The following is a 20,366-nucleotide window of genomic DNA, read 5'->3' as shown; positions in this document are numbered from 1 at the left end:
CCTGCTGCGCCTCTTTCACTGAATCCACGACTCACACAAAACACATCTGCAGTGCATACAAGTTTTCCACTGAAACTCTATGAAATCAGAGAAACAATCATTAATTTGGGCAAATGTGAGAAAATACGGCCTGTTTTAAAGTAAGAGTAAATCACACAAGAAAGATTTAAGTGTTAATCTAAGACATGCTGGTTTGTTAAGTGTTAAATCAATTCTAATTAATCTCCAGGAGTTCAATAAACAAACCAAATACAATCAGCCCACTTTAATGGCTGGTTGTTAGCAGAAAGTGGGTTTTATTTCAGCTTCTCAGCGTTCCTGTTATATTTTATCAGAGTCCAGGGACGCTTCGTGAGTCGGGACAAGTCACGGCATCGCTTTCTGATAGCGAGTGGCATCAGGGGAGCGGAGCTGAACTGACAGCGACTTTCATTCTGCTGCAACCAGTCACCAACATGTTTTGTTGGCTTCACAGCATTTCCTTTTCTTCCTCTTTGCAAACACTGTCCATATTTGTCACATAATCCCAGTATTAGAGCTGAGCTGCATGACTCAGCAATTGTGTTAAATTGAAAATAGACAGGAAAAACTGTTTCTACACAGGAAGTAATGGAGTTCTGTGTCATTTCCGAGAAATCTGTTGAGCCCAATCTGTTGTGGGCATGGCGGTGGAGCAGGGGGTAAATGGTGCGTCACAGGTCAAAGTCCCAGCCTGATGACCTTTGTCTTCTGTGAAATAAAGGTCACTAGAAACCCAAAAAAATCCTAAAAAATAAAACTCAATTTGTTCTTTTTTTTTCCCTTTTACTCATTATCTTTGTCCTACTCATCCATAAGGCGATATGACCAGAAAAACACGTCACAATATAACCGTTTCATATCAGTCAATATTGCTAAATATTAATTAGTTTTTGTATTTAAATATCTGATATATTGTCAAACTGGTCACATGACATTTCCTGTTTTATCCACAGCTTTCATCCATACCGTTGGTTTTATTTTATATTATTTTTAAGTAGTTATGAGGCATAAACTGCTGCTACCACAGTTACTTAAAAGGTTGTTGCTAGGTAACCAGAGAGTGAGTGAGTTGCTAGGCAACCAAAAAGTGAGTTAGTTGATTCCACCAGCCCTGCTTTGCTGGCCTTGAGAGTTTGAGCAGCTAAAGTCTTTCCTCTGCCTACATCTCCCAGAATGCTGTGCGGTTCTGGATCGGACTGAATATTCTGTCAGATGTATTATGTAGAGAGGAATTATTTGTCTGTAAACACGGCGGATGAGCGCGCAAACTCGACTGCAGAAAGACCCTAGCCAGCCATTAAACGCTCACTGGTTACCGTGGTTACCCACATTTATCTTGGTGTTTTAAGACTGGCTAGCATGTTGTCATGTTGTCTACAACTATTTAACACAGAATGATAAAATAAGTTATGCTACCAAACTGACATTGGTCTTAAACGACGAGAGAAAACGAAACAAACATCGAACATTACGAACGAGCAACGTTAAAGCAACTTGTTCACAGAAAGATCAGCAGCTCTCAACGAGATATGCTTCATAGGACAAACATATCCATGGTGAACAATAAGGGAACAGGAATAGAGTTTCCTAACATGTAACTTTTAGTTTTTAAAAAAGAAAATTCATTTTTAGAGTACAAAGGACAAATAAAATTAAAAAAAATTCTTTCTCTGGAGAAAAGCTCAGCAGCTTCAAATGCAGAACAACCAGATTCCAGAACAGCTTCATCCGACATGCCATAAGAAACTAAACTCCCATTAATTTAATGTTTTATTGTATATATTTATACTGATACGTCTATTATTACTTGTTTATTTATCGTATTGGACCCTTGCGACAAAATTTCTTTCAATATGTACATTTTTAAATTAACAATTGAATGACAATAAAATCTATCTATGTCTATCTGTAGCGAACTGTCATGACAGTTGCTATGGAGTTGCCATGACAACAATAAGCAAGTCACAAGCTTAGAACTGGCTCTCACCCCATTCCTATCTAACCTGCAAACAATATAAGTACATTACAACTATTACGTCTTAAACTTTTTATTGCTATTTACATTCTTCTTGTTTGTGTCATCTAAGCTTTGCGCTGCGTTTGCCTATCAAGATGGCGGTTCAGTGGCGTGGATCACTTCTGGTTCAGACTTGTGGGAAACATTTATTGATTTTGATCACGTTGCATCACGTGTCACACGTTATGTTTCGATAAACATTGTTATTGATTTATTGTCCAACCCTACTTCTCTGTCAAGGTTTGTTTGGTTTTAGAAGTGGGGTAGAACAAGAAACAATAACACAAGAGCGAAGAAACTCCACAGTTTATCTCCTCTGGCAGCCTTCGTGAGCAAACAGGTAAAAACAGAGAGTCGGCGCCTTGCCACAGCCTGACGGATGAGGGTTACAGAAGAGTTTGCCGTGAGCAAAACAATCCCTCACATCGCCTCCATCATTCGTCAAAGTGTGAAGACCTGAACACAAAGTCGAGCCTGGAGAGCAGGAGACTCCCACTCCATCACAAAGCTTCACTTCTTGGCCTCATTACACCAAAACAAAACAAGTAGCATTGTTTTGGCAGGTAAATTTGATTCAGTAAGTGCATGTTTTCTAAGCTAAAGAAAACATACACATTAAACAACGTAGCTTAATTAACCAAAATGATTGCTTTGAGAAAGAAACTGCACAACCGGTCAGCGATAGCATGAAAATTAGAAACGACACAGTCTCTCATAAAGCTCCTCACAACACGCATAGAGGATAAAATATTCTCGAGGATACAAGCTGTTAGGGATAATTTGTGCCAATGTCTCCTCAAGACCAATTCAGCGTCCACTGGGGATAAAACGGAGTGTGGAGTAATCGACTGTGAGAGCGAAACATGAGAAGTTGTCCCTGTGAAATCGATGGCTTTTAAACACCAGAGACTGTTTCCATCAATGAACAAAACTCACTGCTGATGAGAGTTATGCAAATTTCTATTGATCCACATTTACAGCCGGCATGGAAACTCTTAGAATGAAAACTAAAACAAATTAAAAGCAAACGACTGGTGCAATACCGAGATACCGAGATTCACTAATGGTTAGCACATTTTTAGAAACCAAACTGATTTGTGTTTGCTATTTTAATTGTTTTATTTGTTCAATTTAACTGTTGTTTCTAAGCAGAGTCATAGAGAGAGAAAATACTGCAAACCGACTTCAGCTAATGAAATATTAGCATGTTGGCTGCAGAGCTACTACAAAACATTTACTTTTAAATAATCAGCTGTTGGACCTTTCTCATTTTCACAGTCACATCCTAAAAGTGACATTACTATCAAAATATTAATTTAATTTAAACAGATCCAGACTTACAGCAACTAAAAAGATGAAAAAATTGAACATCTCAGAAAATTGCACGAGACCATTAAAAAGAAATGTTATTTAATCACCATGTTATGGCCGAGAATGAGGGGAAACACTTGATAACTGCCCAACAGACAGCTGCTGAAGTCTTACACATGGAAGATAAATCACCTGTGGAAAGTTTAGTGGAAGAAAAAATGAGGTTGAAAAAATAGTCAAAAAGCAACAGAGATAACCACGGCATTGATATAACTGTTAATCTGGAACAAACTTCCAGAAAACTGAAAAATACCTGAAACACTGAGTCCATTTAAATCAAAGCTAAAACTCCTTATGTTTAGAGTTGCATTTGATTCATAATACCTGGAAGACTGATCAATACAATTGATGTAAATTCATCATTTATCTTGATTATGGGATTTGACAAAATGTAATATTTATTGCTTGTTTAAAAACTGATGACTGCATGATGCTGTTATAGTGCAAAGCACTTTGAACTGCCTTGTTGCTACACAAATAAACTTGACTTGACTTGCAAAGCTCCAAGAGTTTGGAGTAGATTTGGAAAACGTGAACTTCATGTGGGAGCTGGACCTAAACACACATTATCCAGGGCAATATATGGCGCTGATTCAGAAACAACATCAGAACCTTTTTACCAAATCTGAAAAAGAACTAGGGGCTCAACGGTTCAACGTCCTCTTTTCAGATTAAAATACATTTTAATTTTATCTAATAATCAAGATAGTGGAGTCTGTAGAAAAAAAGAGGACAGAATCCAAGTTGTGCAGAAGCTGAACGTCACAAACATCAACTTCTGAACAGGAAGTGTTTACGCAGGTGGATCGCCTCCAAGTCACGCCACAGAACCGCAGTAATTGATCCAAAACGGCCTCAAATGATGAATAAATACAGTACATAAGGTACATGAACATACTTTATCAGTACAGTAGCAATTCTGTAGTAAAAATATCTTTTTAACTGGTTTTATATAATATTTGATTTCTTATGGAAAGCTGAATTTTGGGTTTCAATACCTGTATGTCTTAGTTGTCAAAAAACTTAAATAAATCCGTCTTTGTGTAACGAATCAATATGTTTGTATTAAAATTACAGTAGTAATAATAACATTTTTATGCACCATTAAAACTGAGTAATACCTTTGGTTCCACTGTTAGCACAAAAATCTCAGCATAAAATAATACTTCCTGCAAAACATTTGAACAAAATCTTAATAATATTGCAAACTGTGATTAAATTTTACAAAAACTAATTATGATATAAACTTTTCATGCCGTTACCTACCCTGATAGTTAAATTATGTAGCCAATCTAAGGTTCACAACAATAACAAGAGGTAAAATAATAATTGTGTATCCGTACTGGTAGAAAATGGTGAGCTTGGTTCATATCCTGTAAGGTGATAAAAGATACTGAGAAGTTGAGGTTACAGAAAATTATTAATTCACTCCTTAATTAAAACAAACACGGCCAGCGGGAGACTGGTGCTATAAACTGTATACTCTGCAGGTGTGCAGAAATAACATGAAGAAAAGAGTGAAAGAGTGAGATGGTGTCAGATTTGTTTGCAATTTAAAATTAAAATATACGTCGTAAAATAGTTTCCCTGGACTGCTGAATCCCTCTTTATATTAAATACGAAACGTCAGAGGAATAAATTGGGGAACTTATGCTTAGCAGAAAAACAAAACAAAAACCGTGTTTCTGATTTGAGGGTGTGAATGTTTGGGGAGACCGTTCAGGGACTTGTTACCGTCTCAGTGAGGATGGCCACGACATGCGGGGCTTCTTTAGTCCGGGTCTCAGCTTCTCCAGGGTCCGGTTGCGGCACAGGTAGCGCTCGGTGTCCGAGTTAAAGCGCTGTTTGATCCGGATGTGCGTCCTGGGCTGCCGCCACAGATGTTTGGGCGGCTTGGCGAGCCCGGCTCCCTCTCTGCTCAGCGTCGCGCACTCCATTTTACCGACAAAACTTCCTCTGACTTTCCAACAACAACAAAAAGAACTGGTTCACTACTACTAATTAAGCGAGGAAATTAGCGCCGGTAACAAACGTGAAAATAAAACACGCGCTTCAAATGTGGCAGAGCTGTGCGCGTGGCATGCTGGTGCGCTGCTGTCCACGAGCCGGAGTGCTGAAAGCACCGCGAGCCGCTCAGTCTGTCCGCTTCCTGCCGCTTCTCTCCTCCCTCTCATCGGTCTTTCTCCCCCTTTTATTGCTCACTGCCTCTACCTCAGCCGCTCCTCTCCACCCGCACCGCCTGCCAGTTTCCTCCCGCCATCTCCATCTGCTTCCCCACGACTCGCTATCCTGACTGTCAACCTGCCAATCATGGATGTTACACAACAACGAGCTGTCTTTGCTGAATTTATATGAGCAGGTAAACAAACGCTGTTTACCTGGTCAATGATCTGGAAGCTCATTTATTTCAGTAATTTCATCCTAAAATTGAACATACAGCTCTGAACCCAAATGAAAACCTCCTGGTTATTCCACCAAATATTGATTTCTGAACTCTTCCTGAGTTAAAACATTAGTATTGTAGTTTCTATAAGCAGGAATATAAACTTGTTTTCTTTGCATTAGTTGAGATCCGAAAGAACTCCATCATTTTTGTTATTTTGACCATTTCTCATTTTCTGCAAATAAAATCTGAGTTTTTGCTTGGAACTTCAGAAACATGTTGTCAGTAGGTCTATAAAAGAGCAATGTTTAATGTTGAGAAAAAAAGTGTCTTTTTATGTGGTGTATGTAAATATCTGGTTTATTATAATGAATTCTTCATGAGTCATCCACTTGAAAGTATTGAAGTAGCCGTTATCTCAACAAAGTACCACCACACAAACACAATGTACAGTTATATATATATATATATATATATATAAGACCTTTGTCTTATTTACACTGTCCTAAAAAATAACAGAACTTCAACTTTCCCACAGAAAGAAGGCAGACAGAGAAAGAGCAACAGGTAGTCAATAGTTTTATCAGGACTTGTTGCAGCCTTATGTCATAAAATGTCATAAATCTGCAGAAATTCATCATACTGAGGGGAAAACATGAGCTGTGCTAGCCGCTAACAAGCCATTTATCCAACATGATTTTCAGTGTGAAACGGCGATCTTTACTCAGCTGCAGAGAAACTCTCTTCATCATTAATGTCTCAAAAACTGCAGGTACACATAGGTCTCGAAATTGGCCGGTTTTATGTCTAGACAGAAAGGACAGAGGTACACACTGCCTTGCTAAATTTATACACAATAATAACTTTTTTAAAAGTTTTTTGTGATAAACTTACAAATGTACAATGGAGTTGGATGTGATCGCATGTGGTGCACCAGCAGAAAGCAGCAGGAAATGGCTGAGGCATTTAAACTTTCAACATTTTTATAATAAAAATGCTGAATGTATAGAACTGCTGAAAATCGACAGAGACATAATCCATGGTTACTCTGGAGGAGCTGCAGCGATACACAGCTCAGGAGGGAGGAAAGATTGTAGCCATGCTCTCCACAAATCTGGCTATGAAGGAAGAGTGGGGCTGTTTGGAAAGGAATTAGAAAATGTATTTATTTAAATTAAACTTTTTAGGTGTGTGGAGGCAAGCAAACACTGCAGCATGAACTACAGCTAGGCAAAAATAAATATAAAATCCTATTAAAATGCATGTTAATTCATGGTTGTAACATGATGAGATGTGGAAAAGTTCAAGAAATATAAATGCCTTTGCAACACAGGAAATTTACAAGGACTCACACCTGTGACATTGCAGTGATTGTCTCCTTCCTGCTGTTGCTGTAGCTTTAATTATCACCTCTAAATATAAAAATCCCCTTTCTATGAGGAAAGCTGCAACACGTACTGTCGCTCGAAAAGATAAAGATGTTAAAAATAACTGTTATATCCTCAGTGGCTGCATGTTATGAACCTGCAGATGGTAAAATCACACAGAGCTAATGAGCTGCAGACATTTGTCCTGCTGAGTTCAGCAAAAAGAGATCCAGACTCCGTCATTGTGACAGACAGACAAACCGAACATCCTGATAAACGTGTCACACATCATTCCTCCAATCCAACATACACACATCAGTTTCTGCAGGGCAGATAGAAACAATCAATCAGAGGTCTGGAGACACTGAAAGGTCAGAGAAACATGTCTTAGAACTCAATCTCAGTGCAAGAGCTGGAAACTGTAATCAATCAATCAATCAATCAAATTTTATTTGTAATGCACATTTCAGCAGCAAGGCATTTCAAAGTGCTTTACATCAAATCAAACACAAACACAATGCAACACCGATCAGGTCAGACAGAAGCACATGACGGCTAACGATGCCACAGAATAACAAATACTGCTTCCTCTTAGATACCTATCAAACTTCTCAAATGTTTTTGTCACTTTTGAATCATTCCAGCAGGGGAACAAACAGCAAAAACAAGTAGGATGTTAAAAAAACAGGTTTTGAGGAATGAACTGGTTCATCCAGGATGCAAGAAAGCAAGAGAGATCAAAACTTTCCAGCAAAATAATAATAATGAAATAACACAGATTGCATTTTTTTTTTTGTCTGGTTACCAATCTTTAAAAGCCTGATCTACCAATTCTGATTTTGGCAGATACCAACTTCTTTTTATTTGAAATGTCACTAAACATAGCGAGAAAGCTGCTGAATTGGTAACAGGGGTGACTATTGCTGACTGCAGAAACGACCTGGTGGGGCGGTCTGTCAGTCAAACCTCTCATTGCAGAGCAGAAGAAGACCGTAGTGGATTTTATAGGCCTTTGCTTTACATGTAAGTATCAGCCAATCTCCCAAAATGAAAGAAATCTGAGCCAATTCTTCTGCAGCTCTATAAAATAACATACACCACTTAAAAAGCACGAGAAAGAACATAAAAAAGAGAAAATGAAATAATTCTCAGCCTCAAAACTGGAGAGAGAAAAAAGAAGGAAAGAGAAAACGACTGAAACGTCTCACTGACCGGAGCTCATCATGGCTGGCCAAGGCTTGCCTGTAAATCTCCTGCAGTCGCTCAAGTGGGATAACATTAATGGCGGACGGACGCCGCGTCTCTCGGTCCTGACACGAATGTCTCCGCCACAGAGGAGGTAACAACAAGGGGCCGGAGAAACGGCGCCGGACCACCTGCTGGGCATTCGGAAGAGACTCCCGACGATTCTGCAACACAAAGGAGAAAACAAAGTGTGTTGATTTGCAATCGAATGGTTTTATCATCAAAAGGCTGGGATTTTTATATTTAGTGCAATGGAAACATTTTTAGGTTTTTACTCTCCACATCTCAGCTCACAGCAACATGTTTTACTGTAGGAGCTGCTACTAAATGAGGAAGACTCAAAGTTTAAAATATAAGCACAAAATTATTATCTATGACGTGCCAAGATGTGTGTGAAGTTCATCCAGGCTGCAAGGCAGCGAGAGAGAGCAAGACTTTCAGCAGATGGCAGGAGAGCTGGAGAGATGTAAATGTCTGCAGCTATTTTAAAAATCTCAGGGGGTCAAAAATGTCTAAGAAAACATAAGTAGACTGTTGTTTTAGTAATAAATACAACGAAGATGAAGAGCACACTGCACTGAACCCACTGAAAACCTCCTGGTTTTTCCACCAAACATTGATTTCCGAACTCTTCCAGAATTTAAACATTAGTATTGTTGTTTCTAAATTAATATAAACTTGTTTTCTTTGCATTAGTTTAATCTTTTTTGTCATTTTGACCATTTCTTATTTTCTGCAAATAAATATAAAAAATGTTGCCAGGAATTTCAGAGACATGTTGTCAGTAGTTCATAGAATAAAAGAACAAAGTTTATTTTACTCAAATATATAAAATCATAGAACTGATCATTTTAAGTGATTTTAAGTGTATTTTTTACTTTGTTAAATTTATACAAATTATTTAGGAACTGCAGCGAAATTTAATTGAGTCGAGCTAAAATCATGAAACATATTTCATATTTCTAGAGCATATTAGGACAAAATTATGAGTTATTACGGTTAAAAACCATCACCTCTAATCTGTGCATATATTTTATGTAAATTCCTTAGATAAGATCCATGTGTGCATAACAAGATGTGAGCTAAAATGATCACTGTCACAGTTATAAATAGTTTAATAAATAAGTGTCTGAATAAACAATGAATCCACACGTGTTGATGGAGGGACATCTGCTCAGTTCGCCCTCAGGGGATGGCAAACACAAAACAAACACTTTTCACATCTGACACTAAGTAAGTAGTTTGTTTGTCTTCTTCCCTAAGCACCGAATTAGCCGTGTGTGTGTGTTGTGTGTTTGCTCTCTCTTTTCTCATCCATTAGATGTTCAGTGATGCGGAGCAAATTGATAAGACGACTGGATGACAGACAGCAGCTTTGTCTGGCTCAGAAAACAACTCTAAATGTGCGACTTGGTGTAAACAATAAAAAAACAAAATGGCTTCTCTTACATTAATCAGGTCAAATGAGATAAGAGAACAAAGAAAACATGGAAGCTCAAAGAACTGCAGCTTTTTATGATACTTTGGTGAAATCTGTGTTTTAGAGAAGATCTGATGGATATCGATCTCATCTGTTTTTACCTGACTGGTTCTCTCAAGCATGAAAAACAAAACATGACTGTCAGCTTCTCACTTCACCTGTTACTACACTGAACAACATCTTCTCAGATAAAATCTCTCCTCTGTTATGACTTCTTTTTTTTAACTTTTCTTTACAAACAACCCCTGCTGCAACCTTTAAATAAGAACAACATAACATAAAGTTCATCTAAACGTCTTTATGCTTCATAAGAAGTTTGCATTAGCCGCTACCCAACCTTGTCGGAAATGTCGTTTGCACCTGATCTGGTAATAATGGAAATCACCTGTGGCGTTGCATAAGTCACAGTGAAAGAAATTGAAAAAAATTATTTTAATCTGCTGGTTATTTCTCACCTTTTCACAGCTGTCCACTCTCAGTGGGAAGAAGGTGAGATTATTGAATGACCTGTTTTGTAAAGCTACAGAGTGGAACAGTGCATTTGAAAGCCGACATACGGATGAAACGCACACAGCTGCTTAAAGAGCTGCTTAAAAGCTGCTTATTAAAGAGTAAAATTACAGAGTAGAGATTTATTTAGGTGGACGTTTGAATACGAGCTGCAAAATCAAGCACAGACACGCTGCAACGTGACGTCACGTGCACAAGATCCCGCTAATGTTGGTGAAATGTTTGCGTGATTTCGGGGGGGTTTCTTTGTTTTGAATCCTGATACATTAGTGGAGCTGTTGTCAGTGAGTTGCTGTGGCAACCGCTCTGTGAGAGTGTGTGTGTGTGTGTGTGTGTGCAGCGTAGCCAACACAGGGAGCGAGAAAAAATAAGTAATAATAACTCGAGCAAGTAAAAGAATAATCGTTTATCCCTTCAGCGTTACATACATTTGTGAAATTTCCAGACAAACAAAAACACGCCTGGTGTCTATAATCACAAAAGTTGTTCATGGACTAAGGGAGTCCAAAGTGTGGCCAGGGGGCCATTTGTGGCCCTCAAGGTAGTTTTGTGTGGCCTCTGGTTGAAGTTCGGGAATTATTTAAATTGTCATCCAGCAAATGGAGCCGATGGAGACTTTGATGCTTTTCTTTGATTTTCAGCAACAAATCTGAAATAGAAAAGTGTTCAGATGACAGACCTGCTGTCACAATAACAAATTTTGCTGGATGATAAATTGTTGCAGTAATTATTACAATGAACATTAATATTATTGTTTTGAGACCATTTATGACTATGAATTATAGCAATTATGCAAGTTCGCCCTCTCAAAAACCAATATACTTTAATTCTGTAAAAAAACACTCCACACTGATATCCAAAATAAATAAATAAAACAACCAAAACCATAAATAAAATGGATTATAAAGTTTCTGTAAAAAATTTCTTTTCATGAGTCAAAATGTATCAAGATAACACATAGGCAGAACAATATAAAATAAACAATAATCACCAAAATATACAGATAATAATCTCTGAACACAGAACATGAATCTGACTCCTGATTTTCCTATTAATATTAGTATTTCTTAAATAAAATTCAGCAGCAGATTGTTTCTTTACATTAGCTTTTGTTCTCAGGTATGATAAAACTGATTTATTTATCTAAATACATAAGAAAAACTCAAGGTGACTATCACATTTTCAGGTTTCTGAAAGAATCTGGATTTTTTTGTGTGTTTAATGTTTAATGTAACCGACATTAAGAGGTGCAGACATGATATCAGGTCCCCCGCCCACCATCATGGAAACTGGGTTTCCTGTTTAAGTTTAATTTGAGCGTAACCCAGTTAGTCGAGGTTTTCGCCTCTGGTTTACAGTCAATGTAGTAAAATACGCTTCTGGTAACTACTAAGTATTTTAGTCGAAATCCTGCTGCAGATAAAACACTTGAAATGAAACAAAACCTCCATATTGAATTTTATTTTTAGATGATTGCAGATACTCATGTCTGTTTCTTTGTTCCTTTTTTTAATTGCACTAAAAAACTTATCAAGTAATTTTTCTACTGTAAATATCTTAGTCCACATTACATCACTAAAGCATCAGAAAATGTCTTAAGGGTGAAACAATCTGCCAGTGCAAATAATTAAATCAATATTAAGGAATTATTGATTTTAATTATCACCAAGCTGAAACATTACTTGTAATTAGTTTTATGTCTCTACAACTGTCTCTACTCTCTTTCTTTGACTTTGTTAGGCAAAAAAAGAGATTTTATTTCATTTTATTAATGGAGAAAAAACACACAAAACAAAGCTTTTGAACTAAATGTAATTCTCCTACTTTCATCTTCTCGCAAAAGTAGTCATTTTTATTTATAGTTTCATAGTTCATTTACTACAGCACCATCTTTTTGGTTTTGCTTCAACATGCTCCTTTGTCGCTGTGAGGTGTTGAGGCTTTTTTTTTTTTTTTTTTTGCCTCCCTCTCACCATCAGCAGCAGAGACGAAGCAGCTGGCTGCGTTATCACCTGGCCAGCCTCCTGCCAGGACACTCGCCGGAAGTGAGAATGAGATGGAGGCAGCGAAGCGTTTGTGATCAGACGGGAAGGTGGGTTCTCAGCAGGTTCTGCGCTCGCCACGCTTCTTCATTAAGCAAGAGCGCCGCGTCGCATCAATACCTGTGAGTCAACAACTCACTCCAAGTGACTCGTCATATGTTCAGCTCGGTGTGGCACGACGCAGCCGGGCTTGAACCCCACATCTCACCTCCATTAAGTCACTGAGACGTGGCGTGTCACTCTGACACAATGTCGTCTGGGAACAAACTCTGACATAAAGGGGATTTACAAACGTAAATATTTCCATTTTATTTTTGGAATAGTAATATAGACTTTGACATGAGACCTTTTCTTTAACATCCACAGATAAAAACACTGACACAAATGTACTCTGAGGATAAATAACACCCATATTCATTTAAGGGTTTCGAGTATTGAGGGGTTTTAGTCGTATTGACTCCATTTAACAATATATAATGGTGATTCTTCTGTGCCTTACTAACTCCACAAATTGGTACTTTAACCACAAACATCACTATAACCAAGTATTGATGCACCAAAATAAATATATTTCTAAACAAGAGACTCTTACACTCACACATACAGCTCTGGAAAACATCAAGAGATCATTTAAATTTAGCAATTTCTTTTGGTTTCTCCGCCGCTCTCAGTTTTCCACAAGGACACAGCAGAGGGCAGCGTCCTTAATAAACCTGCTGTGAAATACGCAGCCCTCCGTCTCCAACACCGAACCATGGATTGGTTCACGCCAAGATTACGTACAGCGGCTATCGATCTGTACTGCCAGATCGATAGCCTTCAACTTAAAAGCTGCATCATATGAGTTTGAAAACATTTCTCCATCGTGTCTGCTGCTAGCCCGTGCTTGTTCTAAATGAAAATCAGCACTTTCTTCCTTAATTTCCAGTTTTGACTTCCAATAATTCACTTCCTGCTAAAGAGCCCCCTGGTGGTTGAAGAAAAAACTACAGAAAAGCCACACTGGGCTACAAGCCGCATGGTTCAAAGTGTGGGGAAAAAAGTAGCGGCTTATAGTCCGAAAAATACGGTAACTTCAGTGCTCTACACACAAAATATTGAAATTCAGAAATAACAAAATTAGGTGAAGACAAGAACATCACTATAATAATTATTACCAATAACTTTATAGACGCCTTTATATCACCGTTACTACAAACCAAAAACATGAGACTTGGTGGCTCACTTCCATTAATTGCAAAGCTAATTTTCCATTTAACACTGAAGTGCTTTTCTGGATTATGAATTAATTTTTCCAGTTCTAAAGCTTGGTTTTTGTTTTATATTCATGCTCTTATTTTGAAGGAGGTGTAGACTGTTCTATTTCCTCTCCTTGTGTTTTCTCTCTTTTATTCCCCAAATATATTTATATCAAGAAAGATACTGGAATAAAATAAAAATACAGACAGTAGAGAACAAGAACAAAAACACAATAGCTAAGAACGCACAAATTATAATGTCAAAATTTAATTGTAGACTCTCAAGAGCAGATATAATATGTATTGAAGTTTGTCACACTTTTAAAATTATTCTTGGTAATTTATTTTCTATTTAAGTATTTATTCTCCTCCACAAGTTTATAATCTTGTATTTTTTTTTCCTTTTGATGTTGTCTCTCAAACTTCTTCTCTTTTCTTATTTGCATTTTTGAAAAAAAAAATGTGGCAATTACTCTTAACTGGAGCTAATCAAAGGCAGTGGAGTCACAAAAGAAATCCTCATAATTTGGCTCCAGACATCATCCATCAGCCTTGTTTTTCATGACAAACAAACAAGAATCATTCATAATTCAGTCTATTGTAATCAGAATAAAGGAGGATGTTTCACCTCATTAATGAGGCTGGATGGCTTAATAAACCAAATCTGCATATTGTTAATACATGCTCAGCAAAAGATAAAGTGTAAATAAATTGGAGTGATGTTCTGCTATTTAACCAGGAAACAGCTGATGGTGTTGAAAGTGCACTATGATCAAACCAAAAATACAAATTAACCAACATATTTCATAAAATAGTCATAAAATTTGAAATAAAAAAAGACTGAATGTATGATATCTCAACCTTTATCATTATTACTCATGTTTTAAAGTCATTTAAGCTTAAAATAAACATTACTGCTTGTCCATTTATTAAATATTAAAGTGTTGATGTCAGGATATAATAATGACATAAAATATGCTAAATGCAGCCGGGCAGACAGGTTGCTTCCGAGACGACACCATGCATTATAATCTTATTACCAGGAAATTTCCACTCAGCCGCCATCTGCTCTGCAGGACATTTACACTCCTCTATGGTCTCACACACCAAACATACGCTCACACGTCGAAGAAACTCGGCACACAAACAGCCAAAGAGCTCAGCGCGTGAAAAGTGTGAGACGGCAGAGAACATTAACCCTTCGTAAACTCATCTCAGAGAGAAGCAGAGAAGAAAACGAACACCGATCCGTTACGATGCTGAGAGGAGCAGAGCGGTTTAAGCCTCCCTGCTGGATCTACGTGTGTGTCGCAGCGGATCGCCAGAGGAAATCTGCTCTTCTAAGACAAAAAAACAAAACAAACATTTAACTGTATGTTTGATGTTGCCCAGAAGTGCAGAATGTAATTAACGTTACTCCAATTGTGTCACTTTAAACGGCCTCTGTGTGGGTTTCTCATTATTAACTCTATTAACTCTGCAGGCTGAAAAAGAGCATTTTCTAAAAATAAAGTGTTTACTTCCAGCTCATCCAGGGGAATACTAAAAGACAAAATGACTGAATGTCTCTTAAACATTGGGACAGCAAACAATAAAGAAAATGAAGAAGTTAAAAAGAAAAACATGGCATATTTTAAAGAAAGCCTCACAAGAGATTCACTGTTGCTTTTCTATGTTCCTACAACAGGAAGCTGTGCTGAAATTCAATTTGGGGGCAGATGAAAATAATTAATCAGTGAAAAGGCCATTTGATGAAAGAATTGAGGTTAAAAATGAGAATAATTGGAGGTCGGCGACATTTTCTTTTATGTCAAACTTCCATATTTTTTGGACTTTTCATGTTTTTCAGCCAAAAAGTCTAAATAGAGAAACCTTCACCTTGAATTTATAGCAGATCATTTGACAGTGATCAGGCTCCAAAAAACCAGAGAATGGGTGCCATATTTAGACAAAATTATATGTAACAAAGTCTAGAACCAGGATATATTCTCAATACACTCTTGTTTTTAGGCTTCACATTAGAAACATTAAAACCAGATTCTGCAGCACAGGAACCCTGAATGTTGCAGATTGTCATCATCAGAGGTGGGAGGAAAAACTTGTCCGTTTCACACTGGAGGACGACAGGAACAGATTGAGTCTCTTAACTTACATTCACACAGCAGGTAAATGCGACACATTCAACTTTTTAATGGCAGTCTGAACGACTCGATTCAAATCTTATCAAAAAAAAAAGACTAATTTCATATATGGTACTAAATCAAATAAATATCCAATTGTTTTCAAAACGTCTGCAGTCGTGTCGCATTTTATCCGACTTTTGCATCATTAATGTGAAACATGCGTCATAATTCTGCACCAGAAGAAGCAAGACGCAGCAAATATGGATGTAAATAAGTGCAGAAGCAAATAGAACCAACAAGTGACTTTAATTTTTTTTCCTTCCTCTTGTTAGCTCCCATTGCTAAAAAAAACTTTAAAATCGATCCATAAACGGCTCCATCCATTATTACTTCAGTAAACATGGCGCTGCTGCGTGACGTCTACGTTCTTCTTCTGCGCATCCGGGTCGCTTTGGGGTCAGAACCCGTTCACACAGACGTCTGATTGCAGTCGGATGTAAATAACAGTACGAACAACCACGCAAAAAACTGTGGAGTTTCTACAAAATTAAGAAGTAGTGAACTTCTAAGAAGCTAATTTTAGCACTAATGACAGCCGCTTTTCTGTAATAGACATTTGTATAAAGGATTAAAAATAAAAACAAAGGGTTGTAACAAAAAAAAACAAGAAGAAATGGTTTAAAACATGGAATATAATATAAACTATCTTACCTCAACTACAAATAATTATGACTATGATTCTTTTTTTGGTTTAAAGATGAAATTTAGCTTGGTACACATTAAAAAATAACTCATTAAAAAGGCTCTAAAGCAGAGCTAATACATTTTCAAATGAAGGTTTTTCTTCCCCCTAACAAATTCACAATCGCATATTCTCTCTGAATACATTAACACACTGAACTAGATAGAGGTATTATTAACATTCATCATAAAAAGCTTTTCTCTCAGTGGAGCAAAGCTAATTTGCTCCACTATTTGAACAAGGAGCTGAAGTGAGAAGAAAACCTTTTATAACCTTGAAACAATTCAAGTCAACATCGTCATTTGACAGGCAGACAGATAACAGCTGATGCAGAGAGTTAGGAGAGCAGAAAAGGAGAAGAAGCGGACATTAATCTTACTTACCTGAAATCTAGACATTGATGCTGGTCAAATGTCCAACAGTGAGACAGGAGCTGAAACGAAAACAGAACAACGTTAAAGTGATGGACAACATGTCTTTAAAGGTTTAAGTCCTCTTATTCTTAAGAAAGAGAAATAAAAATAAAACACAGAAACTTTCTGCTTTATAGGTTTGTCCCAATAAATCAATTAATAGCATGATACATTAAGAGAAACTCAATTATTCCCATTTGCTTGATTTATCATTTTTCTCTTTTCTCTCTTCAGTTTGGTGTTTTGATCCCAACTATCCCTTTGGTTGAAAGATGATTTTGTTTACAGAGACTCCGTTGTTACAGGTTTGAGGATTTTGTCTGAACCAGCACTTCCACTAGAGGGCAGAAAATTGCAAAGTCATCTATCACAACAGTAGAGTACTGATGTAATTATTTTAAAGAAGAAAAGAAGGTGAATACAGACGATTAGTTCAAGCTTCACTTCAAGCTTTTGTGTCTCAAATGTTTCTCTCATAATCTCAGTTAGAGAACTGAGATTATGGATATTCAGTTCAGTCAAAGTGAAAATATTTATAGATTAAAGATTTTTATTCCTACTTATCCGTCATATGTTAGAATATATCACTGTGCTGGAGATGCAAACAACTGGAGAGTTATTTGAACTGCAGAACAAGTTATACAACTAAATAAAAGTGGAACATGAACTACCATGGCCTGGTAGCCCAGCTTTATCATCAAATAATCCTGTGTTATATTCTGGTTGTAGCGCAGGTCTGTCCAGAAGCAATGAAACAACACGTCACAACATCCAGTTATTAGTTTAAATTCGTTTCACGCTACGATGAGAGAAACTGAAGAGCAGAGTAGAAAATAGAGTCTGAATATTTTTATTTTTCATTGTTGATACTTGAACCTCAGCCTTCTGCCAAGAGCAAATAAACAAAGCAATCATTTACAAAAAGGTTTTTAGGTCTCCACAATATTTTTGGTCTCCTTGTAGAGTCGGACATCACAGGACTACAAACGTCGCAGCGACACATATTTGTTCAAACACGAATAAATGGAAAATATTTTATATTAAACTTGAATCAGGACTTTCATTAAAATATCCAGAGCCTCTGGAGATAAAACAATAACTTTATACTTGAATAATACAAACTATTCTCAAAAACGATAAAGAGTAAGCAGAAGAAAAACTACACTGAATTTCTTAGAAAAGAAAACCTCAACTTCTCAAATTCTTAGAATCAAACAGCTTGTTCCTCTAATGTTTTCTTCTTCAGGGTTTCATTATTGGCTGTCCAGCTCTGTCTGTTTGCTACCAGCTGCTGTGGCTCAGACGGGCAGGATGTGGAGAAATGAGCTGCAGGTTTTCACACAGATCAATCTGATCTGCGTCAGCTGGATTCAAAGAACTTTGTGAAATACGGAAGCTCATAAAGGCAAATTTTCCCTGCCTCTCAGCCTGATTGTAGGCTTTGAAAAAACGTTCTTCACATCCTTTTTTTAAGCACGGGGTTTCCTTCCTTTGTGGTACTGTATGGTATGATAATTGCAACATGCTGACTATTCTGTATACAGAACAAAGCAATTGACTACTTTACATAGAAACTAGAATTTATTTATTTATTTGTTGAAATCAGAGGCGCAGAAAAAAAATTAATAACTAATAAAAATTGTGACATTTTTTGTTTGTCCAAGTAGATATGGACGATAAGTCAATATTTAAAACAATAGAGATTAGAGCAATATCTATAGATAATACATCTGATCAAATTTTCAGTAACTTTACTGAAATCCAATCCAGTACTGCACAGCATTCTGGGAGATGTAGGCAGAGGAAAGACTTTAGCCACTCAAATCCTCACAGACAGCTAAGCTAGGTTTGTGGCATCAACTAACTCACTGAATCTTTGGTTACCTAGCAACAACCTGCAGAGTAACTTGTGGTTACCTAGCAACAACCTGTAGAGCTTAAGGTTTTGCCACTCTGCCTCATAACTGCTTAAAAATAAAAATAAAACACTGGCCTGGAGATAAAACTGTGGATAAAACAGGAAAAGATGTGTCACTAGTTAGGTACTATTTCAAATATTTAAACCAAAAACATGTCAATAAGTATTTATACTGACTGATATGAAACACTTATATCATGATATGTTTATCTATGGCTGAAAAACATGATGTCCAACACCTGACTGGCCCAATTAGACAACGCACAGAGACAACAACCCTCAGTGTTACTAAGTGAAGTAAACTCACTGCTATTTCCAGGAAGACTAAAGTGTTTAAAAAGTGTTAAAATGGTAAAACCTAGTTTTCTCTGTCTGCTGTACATTCAGGCAGAAGCTTCAGTGAATAACAGGAAGTTGAATGTACCACAGCAAAGTTGGTCTGATGTCACAGTAGAGTAAAAATCACATTTCTACCAGAGCTAAATTAATTATTTATGCTACTCGCTAATATAGGATGCAGAGAAGAGCTTAAACTGTGAACATCAAAACCTTTTGTCTTTGTTTTGAAACTGTTAAACTGCAGATCACAGTAATATTACAATATTGGCCTTTTTTATCCCTGGAAATAGGAAGAAAAACTGTTTAATGTGCTGAAGGCGGAGTGTCGGAAAAAGTAGGAGCTTCTTAAAGAGCCAGAGGTCCAAATTCAAGGTGTTAAATTGCTTTGTCAAATTTCTTTATTTATTTAAGTTATGTTTGATATATAAACCATTTTTATAACAACTGAAGGTAACGGTTGCTTGATTGTGCTATAAAATGCCATTATGTGACTGAAAAATACACATTACCTCCCCTTCAATGAAGTGATAATTCAGCTTCTTTGATTAGATTTTGCTAACCCACAGTTCAGTCAAAACGTTTTTTGTTTAGAAGTTATAAACATTCATTTTTTTGGCCATCACTAACTAAAGAATGGGAAAAGAATGGAGAATAATTTAACTTTATAAAACTGGCCTTTCACTGAAATGATAGATCTATGCAGTTCTACTGTTTTGAAACAGGAAGTTCATTTTTAAGCGGCAGCTACAGCACACATCGTGAATCGTTACTTGTGATTTAACGCTTTGCAGCTTGATGTAACGCTTTATTTCAAAAGAAGAAAAGAGACATTTCAGTGTCCCAAAAAGCTCCTGTTGTCCTGAAATGCTCCTCTGGAGTCTGCAGGAGCTTTTCCACCTGAGCTCTTTGCAGTTTAAAAATGCTTTTTGGCAGCGGCAGCCACAGCAGCGAGAGTGCACTCTGACATTCTGCCGTGATCGTTTCTAAGAGTATCACTTCTCAAAAATAATGACAGCCTGACTTTTCTCAGATGAGAGCTGACATTTGCTGTTGCTCCAAGGAAGACATACTTCCACGAAAAGCCACAAATGTCTCTAACAATTTAATTAACAAATACTTCTCCATCCTTCGGGTAACACGACTGACTGCAATGATCT

At 37.1% G+C, this 20,366-nt stretch overlaps 1 protein-coding gene across 4 annotated transcripts in view; it reads right to left on the bottom strand.

Moving 5' to 3' along the window:
• LOC122839125 (cAMP-specific 3',5'-cyclic phosphodiesterase 4C-like) overlaps positions 1–20,366 on the bottom strand; it is a 116,319-nt gene that overhangs the window by 89,434 nt on the left and 6,519 nt on the right. For 2 of the 4 annotated variants that reach the window (XM_044130461.1, XM_044130464.1), the window contains exons 2-3: positions 16,923–16,972; positions 8,372–8,568 (exon numbers count right to left, since the gene is read on the bottom strand). In XM_044130461.1, coding sequence (XP_043986396.1) covers positions 8,372–8,568; positions 16,923–16,937 — 212 coding nt within the window. In that variant the 5' untranslated portion in view covers positions 16,938–16,972. Of the gene's footprint in view, positions 1–5,143; positions 5,526–8,371; positions 8,569–16,922; positions 16,973–20,366 lie in introns of those variants that run through there. The other 2 variants (XM_044130462.1, XM_044130466.1) reach the window with 1 other exon arrangement.

This window comes from Gambusia affinis, linkage group LG10 (assembly GCF_019740435.1).
Source record: "Gambusia affinis linkage group LG10, SWU_Gaff_1.0, whole genome shotgun sequence".
Taxonomy (NCBI): Eukaryota; Metazoa; Chordata; class Actinopteri; order Cyprinodontiformes; family Poeciliidae; genus Gambusia; species Gambusia affinis.
The sequence above is the reverse complement of the archived record's forward strand: the minus strand, read 5'-3'. Positions and strand labels throughout refer to the sequence as shown.